Source organism: Bison bison, unplaced genomic scaffold, assembly GCF_000754665.1.
Source record: "Bison bison bison isolate TAMUID 2011002044 unplaced genomic scaffold, Bison_UMD1.0 scf7180017845345, whole genome shotgun sequence".
Taxonomy (NCBI): Eukaryota; Metazoa; Chordata; class Mammalia; order Artiodactyla; family Bovidae; genus Bison; species Bison bison.
Genome location: NW_011475918.1, coordinates 5,334 through 16,514, shown reverse-complemented (window position 1 = coordinate 16,514; position 11,181 = coordinate 5,334). Strand labels below are relative to the sequence as shown.

Sequence of the window (11,181 nt, the reverse complement as noted above, 5' to 3'; positions counted from 1 at the left end):
ATAAGTAAAATAAAATTAATATGAAAAATAAAAAATGAGAAATGTGAACATTAATTTCAGATGTACAAGTGACATTTAAATATTTATAGTCATCCTTCATATGATACCTTCAGATACAAAATGTATTTTTAATATTTTAATATTTTTAATTTTTTTAAATTTTACATTTTTAAAAAGATATGCTGATCATATCTTTCCTAATGCTTCCACTCCAAAAAATGAAACATTTGAAGTTTTTTCCTTAACATATATTCAAACCATTACATCTTAAATTTTGCATTTTGCATGCCAGTAAAATTATTTTAAATGAACATCTACATAGATAATCTAAGTTTTGAATTTACAAAATATCATGCTCTATACTAACTCTTGGAGAAGGAAATGGCAACCCACTCCAATATTCTTGCCTGAAAAATCCCATGGACAGAGGAGCATGGCCAGCTACAGTTCATGGGGTCGCAAAGAGTCAGATGTGACTGAGCGACTGAGCATATTCTAACTCTTACAGTGTATCATTAGTTACATGATTTTCATGAAATATATTTTACAGAAAACATTTATAAATACCTATTCTCAAAATTAAGATAATTCTTCCTAGAAGAATTTAGTTGGTGTAGAGGTGTTATTTTATTTATTTTTTATTTTTATTTTTAAATTAATTAGTTAATTTATTTTAACTGGAGGACAATTACTTTACAATATTGTAGTGGTTTTTGCCATACATTGACATGAATCAGCCGTGGGTAAACATGTGTCCCCTCATCCTGAATACCCCTCCCACTCCCTCCCACTCAAAGCACCAGCTTTGAGTGACCTGCTTCATGCATTGAACTTACACTGGTCATCTATTTTACTTATGGTTGATATAAATGTTTCAATGCTATTCTCTCATGTCATCCCACCCTTACCTTCTCCCACACAGTCCAAAAGCCTGTCTTTACATCTGTATCTCTTCTGCTGTCTTGCATATGGGGTCAGCATTACTGTCTTTCTAAATTCCATATATACGTCTTAATATACTGTATTGGTGTTTCTCTTTCTGGCTTACTTCACTCTGTATGGTCTTCCCTTATGGTTCAGCTGGTAAAGAATCCGCCTGCAATGTGGGAGACGTGGGTTCGATCCCTGGGTTGGGGAGATCCCCTGGAGAAGGGAAGGGTTACCCACTCCAGTGTTCTGGCCTGGAGAATTCCATGGACTGTACAATCCTTGGAGTCGCAAAGAGTCGGACATGACACTTTGTATAATAGGGTCCAGTTTCATCCTCATTAGAACTGACTCAAATTTGTTCATTTTTATAGCTGAGTACTATTCCATTGTGTATATGTACCACAGCTTCCTTATCCATTCATCTGTGGATAGACATCTAGGTTGTTTCCTTGTTTTAGCTATTGTAAACAGTGCTGTGTTGAACATTGAGGTACATGTGTCTCTTTCAATTCTGGTTTCCTTGTGTGTATGCCCAGCAGTAGGATTGCTGAGTCATATGGCAGCTCTATTTCCAGTTCTTTAAGGAATCTCCACACTGTTCTCCATAGTGGCTGTATTAGTTTGCATTCCCACCAACAGTGTAAGAGGGTTCCCTTTTCTCCTTAACCTCTCCAGCATTTATTGCTTGGAGACATTTTGATGGCTGTCATTCTGACCAGGGTGAGACAGTCCCTCATTGTGGTTTTAATTTGCATTTCTCTGATAATGAGTGATGTTGAACATCTTTTCATGTGTTTCTTAGCCATCTGTATGTCTCCTTTGGAGAAAAGTCTGTTTAGTTCTTTGGCCCATTTTTTGATTGGGTCATTTATTTTTCTTGTTTTGAGCTGCATGAGTTGCTTATATCTTTTGGAAATTAATTCTTTGTCAGTTGCTTCATTTGCTATTATTTTCTCCCATTCTGAAGGCTGCCTTTTCACTTTGCTTATATTTTCCTTTGTTATGCAGAAGCTTTTAATTTTAATTAGGTCCCATTTGTTTATTTTTGTTTTTATTTCCAATATTCTGGGAGGTGGATCATAAAGGATCTTTCTGTGACTTATGTTAGAGAGTGTTCTGCCTATGTTTTCCTCTAGGAGTTTTATAGTTTCTGGTCTTACATTTAGATCTTTAATCCATTTTGAGTTTATTTTTGTGTATGATTCTTTTACAGGTGCTTGACCAGTTTTCCCAGCACCACTTGTTAAACAGATTATATAATAATTATCCATATAATATAATAATTTAATAATCTCTTTAATTTTATATAATGTATAAAAATATACAATTTCTCTCTTGTATATTTTTGCCTTCTTTGTCAAATATAAGGTGTCTATAGCTGTGTGGATTTATCTCTGGGCTTTCTATTTTGTTCCACTGATCTATATTTCTCTCTTTGTGCCAGTACCATATTGTCTTGATGACTGTAGCTTTTTAGTATAGTCTGAAGTCAGGAAGGTTGATTCCTCCAGTTCTGTTCTTTCTCTTTGGCTATTTAAGGTATTTTATGTTTCCATACAAATTGTGAAATTATTTGTTCTAGTTCTGTGAAAAACACCTTTGGTGGCTTCCTAAGGATTGCATTGAATCTATAGATTGCTTTGGGTAGTATACTCATTTTCACTATATTGATTCTTCCAATCCATAAACATGGTATATTTCTTCATCTATTTGTGTCATCTTTGATTTCTTTCATCAGTGTTTTATAGTTTTTCCTATATATGTCTTTTATTTCTTTAAGTAAATTTATTCCTAAGTATTTTATTCTTTTCATTTTTTAATTTGTATTTTTATTGGAGTATATTTGATTAATAATGTTGCAGCAAAGTAATTCAGTTATACAGACACATGTATCTATTCTTTTTTAAATTCTTTTTCTATTAGATTTCTATAGAATATTGACCAGAGGTCCCTGTGTTATACTGGGTTATCTATTTTCAAAATAGCCATGTATACATGTCAATCCCAAACTCCCTTTCTCCCCCAACTTATAACAATGAGTTTGTTCTCTAAGTCTGTGTGTCTGTTTCTGTTTTGTAAAGAAGTTCATTTGTATTTTTTTTATTCTGCATGTAAGCAATATCATATATTTGCCTTTGTCTTATTTACCTCATTTGGAATGATAATCTCCAGGTCCATCTAAGTTACTGCAAATGGCATTATTTTGTTATTTTAATGGCTGAATAATATTCCATTTTATGAATGTACAACATCTTCTTTATCCATTCATCTGCCTATGGACATTTATGTTGCTTTCACGTTGTGGCAATTGTTAATAGTGCTGCAGTGAACATTGGGGTTCATGTATCCTTTCAAACCATGTTTTCTCCAGGTGTTTGCCCAGGAGTACAATTGTTGAATCAGAGATGAGTTTTGAATATACAAATGAATGAATGACTGAACGAATGAATAGATGCCACAGTTATATTATGAACTGAGAAGGGAAGCATTATTTTGTCCAGTCCAGCCTTCCAGCAAGTAGCTATCTCTCTTAACGTGAAAGCCCTCCTACTCTTGCCTAGAATTATGATAATATGATATAAGCATCTAACCCACTTTTATATAGACTTACATGCTGAGACACTCTTACACATATTGTTTTGCTTCATTAAGCCATGAGTATTTGCTTGTCCTCTAAAAGTATTGTCTGCCTATCTGAAAAATCTGTAAGATATCCAGAAGACCAAATAATAATTCATTTTTTCCAGTCTCCTATCACTAGGAAAAATGCAATACAATTATTTTCATGATGTCAAATGTCATTCTTTGGATTATGCACTGATCATCTTTATTTGCAGAAAGCCCTTTGTGGCAAAACACAAAAAAATTTAAAAAGCACAAAATCAGAATAGAGAATAACACCCTTCACCATTTAAGTGTTTAGTGTTTTCTTTTATACATGCATTGTTCCAAAATACGTCATTAGCACACTTAGTCATTCAGGTCATTTGAATAACTTAAACCATAAAAGCATTATCCTTTAAAAAAGTTCAGTGTGGATAACCACCTCATTACCCAGAAAGTCGAGAAAAAGCCATGTGCATTTATAAAGAGAATAATAGTACAGATATTTTTAAGACACCCAATTCATTTAATTCAACAACTTGACCATATATAGGTTTCTATTATATTCATCATGTATTTTTTTACTGTCTAATGCCAGAGAAATATTTTAGCTCTTTTATAAATGAAGAACAGGTAAATATGTTTTATAGTAGATATAAGAAAGTACATTATAAGAATTATGACAACTAAGTTTATAAATGATAAATCTTGTCCCATGAACCATAGAATGCAATTTGCAAGAAAGTTTGGAATGAGAAAAGTTAAGTTAGAAAATGCATGTGCTTACATAAAAGTGCCAGATGAATCCAGTGAACATAATCCTGCTCATTACCACAAATTTCCTTTTCTTTGGAATTTGTCCTGACATAATTTCACCCCCATTAAATCAGAAGAAGGAATAAAATATATTGATTCAAATTAGCACTCTGACCCAATATAGAGCAGTTAAACTCCTTGTCCAAGAATCATTGTAGCTGAGACCAGATAGGGTCACCAAATCTAAAAAAGTTCATCCTTTCCTGCTGTTGAGGTCCTATGGCAGCCTGGCTCCTTTTCCTACCTAAGTTGTAGACATTCAGATTACCTTTGGCTGTCATGACATTTGCAGAATATTTCAGTGAAATGTCCTGTTTTGTGGTGGTCGGATAGGCTAGCCAGGTGGCATGCTTCCCTGGTGGCTCAGACAGTAAAGAATCCACCTTCAATGCAGGATACCTGGACTCAATCCCTCGGTTGGGAGGGCATGGCATGGGAGGAGGGCATGGCAACCCACTCCAGTATTCTTGCCTGGAGAATCTCCGTGGCAGAGGAGCCTGGTGGACTACAGTCACAAAGAGTTGGACACAAGTGAGTAACTAAGCACAGTAACAGAACTTAACTTGAGTCATTCCCAGCCCTTAGGTTATAGACTCTATGTGCCTCACAGTTTAAGTCCTTAATAAGTCCCTTTGATTGGCTACTCCATAGCTAACATTCTTTATTGAGTCCAAGCGTGTCTGTCAGTCACTCAGGCTTATCTGACTCTGATAGCTCAGGGTGAAGGACTTCTGATCTTCAAAGAAGATTTAGCTTTGCGACCAGGGACCAGGTTTGATCATTGAAGAGCTTTTGTGTAGCAGAATTTTATTAAAGTATAAAAGGGAACAGAGAAAGCTTCTCACATAGACATCAGAAAGGGGACGTAGAGTGCCCCCCTTGATAGTCTTAGCAAGGGAGTTATATACTTTTTCAATTGGTTATTACAGTAAATCAAAAGAATGTCTCAAGGTTGTAAAGGTCTTACCAGACCCAATTCCACAATTTGCACTTTAATATAACAGAATTAGGAAAGATCTTACCAGACCCAATCCCACAATATACATTTTTTAAATGACAGGCTTAGTCAGAAGGGTCTTAAGAAGGAAAAACATGTCCTCGAGCAAGCTACATTGTTCTATTGACTAAAACAAAACAATGTAGAAAAAATGTTTGTCCTTTTTTCCTACTTGAGAACTCCAGACCCCTGTCTCCTCTTGAAAGCCCCAGACCCCTCTCTCCTCCTCAGGGACCCTGGACTTCTTATCAACCTACCTAGAAATTGATTCTCTCAATTCTTTGTGACTAAATGCGCTGTAGCCCACCAGTCTCCTCTGTCCATGGAATTTTCTAGGCAAGAATGACAAGTGGCTTGCCATTTCCTAACTAGGGGATCTCCCTGACCCAGCAACAAACCTACATTTCCTGTGCCTCCTGCATTAGCAGGCAGATTCCTTATCACTGAGCCACTTGGGAAGCCCAGCATCTTTATTACCTTGCCATATTCTGGATGCAAGATAGTATTTCATTACATGTCACACTACCACATTTGTTCCAGACATTGAGGTGATAAATATTTGGAACTTTCTATAACCTCCTGCCTTTGCATTCCCAAACTGCATTATAGGAAATGGAAAACAGAGAATTTGTGGAAGGGCCCTGAAGTAAAATAGTGGTGCAGACAGGGTTACAGGCATGGTCCTGCATTTCTCATGGGGACTCACATCTCTAAGGACTGGAGGAACACTTATTAACTCATCCTTCTTTCCTTGAGAATTAGAGCAGTCACTCATGACAAGAGCAACTATTCTATCATTAGGTGAGGATTGGGAGAAGTAAAACTGGGAGGTAATAGGAAAATACAGAGGGGGCTTGAGAGATCAAAGAGATCAGGGCAGACACCCAAAGTGTGAGAAGAAGGACCAGGGGAATGGTTTGAGAAGGAAGAGGTTCTCAGGTGATTAGAGTGCATACTTTCTCCAAATCTTTATTGTCCATACCCATAGACAGAGGATTCAAGCCAGACATAGGTTTTTCAGATAGAACTTGCCTAATATACCCTAGACTTTCATGGCAAGTAGTCCCCTGTCTGTCCGTGCACATGACTGTTTACACAGCGTAAAGGAATATTACCAGACATAACAGAAGAGGAATCCAGAATATAAGAGTGGGATTACAGCAGATAAGATTTCAGGTCCCTTCTAATCCCATGTATCAGTGATTTTTAACATGATATTAATTATTAATTATGTTCTAAACCTTAAGACCTTCATATTGTTGAATTTATTAACTAATTCCAGACTCTACTGTCCTACTCTGGGAATGTAGAAGGTATCAAAAGGCAATGTGAAAGAATTTGAAACTAGAGCATCAGGACCAGTGGATATTGGATTGTCTAATCAAACAGGTACTGCAACATGGGGGCTGTGAAAAAAAATAGATGGACCAGATACTAGTGAATATGGAGAATAATGAATACATATGTTGCAGTAACATCAGAATAGTAATGTGATTGCTCAGATTCCTATTTCACTGAAATCCCAAAGATCTCATTTTAACTCTTGGTGAGATTTCTCATTCTATTTTGGACATTTTTATCCCCCAAAATTGGTGCTGAATAAAATGGAAAGTGTATATGTAGTGTCATCATATTGATCAGAGGAATTTCTGGGTAGAAAAATATTAAGGAGCAATTCATATCTCTGGCTATACTAAATATTTAGTTGATAAAAAGGAAATGAAACTGATATAGTTCACTTTCTACTTCTCAGACCATCTAGGTCACTTTTAACATAGCCATTCATGGTGTTTCCTCTAGAGGAGGATACTCCATAGTCTCCCCTTGTCTTCCTCCTCTCATTATACATCAAACAGTCATTGGTGTTAATGTTATTGTTGTCATCATCATTGTTCTCATTTTCATCACTATCATCATCATAGAAAAGGCTCTATGCCAACAAGTTTACACACATTATCTCCTTCACCTTAGCACATCCCATCAAATTATTATTATCTTCAGTTTATAGTGGAGACAACTCCTCTACAGAAGAGAGAGAGAAAAAGAAGTCATTTGGTCTAAATTAAAGTGAGTAAGCTATGAAACCAGAATATAACAAGTTAATGTGATTGCAGACCCAGAGAAATAGATTCTACATAAGAGAGATGTTAGATATAAGTCTCCTTTCAACTTCAGAAGAAGGTCAGTGATATGATGAAAAATGACCTTTAGTTCACGTATCTTCCAGTTTTCAATGAAACTTCATGTTTACTTCTTCTTGGCCATGGGAGAGAACATTTATAAAATTGGAAAAATGGTTTGAATTGACTAAGCAGTAAGATAAAAAGAACCAGATTTTAAAATTTTGATTATAGAATAGAAATTAGAAAAGAATCATCAAAAAGAAATAATAATATTGGGCACTCTGAGCATTGAAAGTAATAATCAGTGAAATTTTGGACAGAAAGGTGAGGAGATAGACAGGAATTTGAGAAGTTAAATAGCAGGGCCATAAGAAGTATCAGTTCATACAGTATGTCAATAGAACTAAGTGTAATATGAACAGTCAGGAAGACTGAATTTGTTTCTGGAATTTACTTATTTGATGTCTTGATTATGGATCTTGTGTTTTTTAAAAAAATTATTAAACAATTGGGGGAAATATCTTCTGTAATCAAGGGTATTACATGGAACTAGAGGAGACTTAGGGGATTTCATGTCACAGAACGTCAAAGAAGACTTTCCAAGACAGAAGATACTGATTTATTAGTTTACAGTGGAAGGTAATTTGTCCCATAGAGTTTAAATTCCTAAACCGATATTTTGGTGAGCATGGAGGCTGGGCAGTTGATGAGCAAGTGGAGTTTAAGAAATGGCTCACCTTTCTTAATAATGTCTTTCTTGACCACAGAAGAAATCCTGGAATCTAGAGGGGGAAGATATATTTTCTCATTTGAGCAGAAGAGCTTTAGTGTGGAGGTCAGATGCCAGTAGACATTTTTTGTGCATTTTACTTTTTTTGTTGTTGTTTTCTCTCTTGTTTTTGCTTTGAAGGATAAATTTCTACTCTCTGAAAAACCCCTATATCTTTTGTTTTGTAGTTTCGGTAGAATGAATCAGTCTCTAAATGATTAATTAGTTCTGAAACATAACAGGAAGAATGTTCTGAATCTTTTAAATCAGATTCAAAATCAATTATAGTTTGCTTAACATCACATATAAAATTATTTATTTTATAATTATAAATTTTAAATTCTACACATTCTACTAAATCATCTTAAGCTATATTTGTCTCAAGGAGATGCTAATCCAGGAACATATTGATATCAGAGTTGATTCTATGTGGCTACCATTCCCTTGTTATCCATCACCTAAGTGGCACTAGTGTTACAGAACCTGCCTGCCAAATTAGGAGACCTAAGAGTTGTGGGTTCGATCTCTGGGTCAAGAAGATCTTCTGGAGGAGGATATGACAACCCACTCCAGTATTCTTGCCTGGGAAATCACCTGGACAGATGACACTGGCAGGTCCCAGTCTATAGGGTCACAAAAAGTAGGACATGCCTGAAACAACTTAGCATGCATATGTGAATGCCATCACTGTGGTATTAGTTATATAGTCTGAGATAAATTTAGTAAGAATAAAAAACATCCTGACCAAATCTTGCCTGATACTGTAGAGATGCCTTGCATGATACTCTAGTATTGCTGCAAAAGCTATCAAGCTCAGACAAAGACATTCACATAAGTCATTGCAGGAGTCTTTTTTCTTTTTTTCAAAGCAGACTAATATAAGACCAGTAACTCTGGTCAAGATTGTTCTAAAGAAAAGTATTAATTAATAATGTAATCTACAGTGGGTTTGTGTGTGCTGCTCTGCGGCATAGTGTTTTTAGAAGGAGTTTGTGCATGCTCAAACAGCATGTTAATAGTTCTGCATCTGAGGAGAAGGGAAAGTTGTTATGGTTATAAAAGTGGATGTTTTTCTTAACTGATGACATTGAGCAATGAAATGAAGAAAAGCAAAGCAAAACTGTGAGGGTAAATCTAGGAGTGATTATAGGACAGACTGAAGTTTTGTTTTGTTTTTGTGACACAGGTGCTGATCTTATCATTTGTTCCCCCTCTGGAGTGTGATTGTGAATATACATTGTGGTTTAACAGTAAGCCCTATGGAAACTGCAAATTCTAGCAACATCCTGTCCTCCACCTTCTATCTCACAGGTATCCCTGGATATGAGCAATTTCACCACTGGATTTCCATCCCATTCTGTCTCCTCTACCTTCTTGGAATCGTGGGCAACTCCACTATCCTACATATTGTCTGGACAGACCCCAGGCTCCATGAGCCCATGTACTACTTCTTGGCCATGCTTTCTATCACTGACATGGGCATGTCCTTGCCCACAATGATATCGCTCTTCAGGGTGCTGTGGTCCATATCCAGGGAGATCCAGTTCAACACTTGTGTAGTCCAAATGTTTTTCATTCACACTTTCTCCTTCACTGAATCATCTGTGCTCTTGGCCATGGCCCTTGACCGATATGTGGCCATCTGCCACCCACTGCAATATGCTACCATTCTCACTCCTACACTTATCACTAAAATTGGAATTGCAGCCCTGCTTAGAAGTGCCCTTCCTGTGATTCCACTTCTCGCCCGGCTGGCCTTCTTTCCCTTCTGCCATTCTCACACACTTTCTCATTCTTACTGTCTGCACCAGGACGTGATCCGCCTTGCTTGTGCTGACACCAAGTTTAACGTTATTTATGGGTTAGTTCTGATCACTTTGCTGTGGGGAATGGACTCTCTGGGTATTTTTGTGTCTTATGTTTTCATCCTTCACTCAGTATTAAAAATTTCATCTCAGGAGGGGAGGTTTAAGGCCCTCAACACATGTGCATCCCACATCTGTGCTGTACTTATTCTTTATGTGCCTATGATTGGGCTCTCTATTGTCCATCGCTTTGCCAAACATTCATCCCCTCTCATCCACATCTTCATGGCTCATATCTACCTGCTAGTTCCACCTGTGCTCAACCCAGTCATCTATAGTGTGAAGACAAAGCAGATCCGCCAAGGAGTTCTGTGTCTTCTTTTCCCCCTAAAAATCAGTTCTTCTGTGATGTAGGTTTGTCCTCAAGACAATGATGGCATAAATATTAAGTTTGTAAATATATAGCGATTTTTCTACATGCTATGTTGGCACCAGAATTTCCAATAAAATATTACTGAAAATGACACAAATAAAATTGACATTACATCCTGCAGATGTCCTAAATTAGAGAGTTGGTGTCCACTGGGATTATACAGACTGACTTAACACATGTTTCCTAAATCTCCTCTAGGCATGAATATGTTGGAATGCAATGTGTTAGATACCATTTAAATCTATTGTCTCTCATTTCTAATCCTAACCCTGATTCATGGTTTCCTGTCCATAAAATTTTCCTTGATCATTCTAAACCCATATTTCTGTGCTTTTTGACATACTCCATTTGTCTGGGAATCTTACATTATCTTTCTTGTTATAAGTGTGTTTGTAAGTCTGCTGAAGTTACCTTTATTAAAGATGGTAATGATCATATATTGATATAAAAGTATATTAGAGCTCAAAGCATTTTATCTATCTTCATGGTGCATCAGAAGCATCTTTTAAAATTTTATACACATGCTCTGTATTTTCTCAGGAAGTTGAATTTCTCGAGGTATAGAAATGGGCAACCTTCATTTTTTACTTAATTTTCTGAAATAATTTTAATCTTATAGAAAGCTGAAGTTCAGTAGTTTTTGAAATCCCTGAGATGTCTTATGAAGCCAGTAATTATAATCCACTGGATTAAGTGTATCTAAC

The 11,181-nt window shown here is 36.3% G+C and overlaps 1 protein-coding gene across 1 annotated transcript; it reads left to right on the top strand.

Annotated features, from left to right (window-relative positions):
- Positions 1-9,498: 9,498 nt before the first annotated feature.
- Positions 9,499-10,458, top strand: LOC104984167 (olfactory receptor 51L1-like). Its single transcript, XM_010833794.1, has one exon. The coding sequence runs from the start codon at positions 9,499-9,501 to the stop codon at positions 10,456-10,458; it is 960 nt and encodes a 319-aa protein (XP_010832096.1).
- The last annotated feature ends 723 nt before the right edge of the window (positions 10,459-11,181 follow it).

Coding starts and splice junctions, on each gene's coding strand:
- LOC104984167 (XM_010833794.1), top strand. CDS start 9,499: ATGGAAACTGCAAATTCTAGCAACATCCTGTCCTCCACCTTCTATCTC.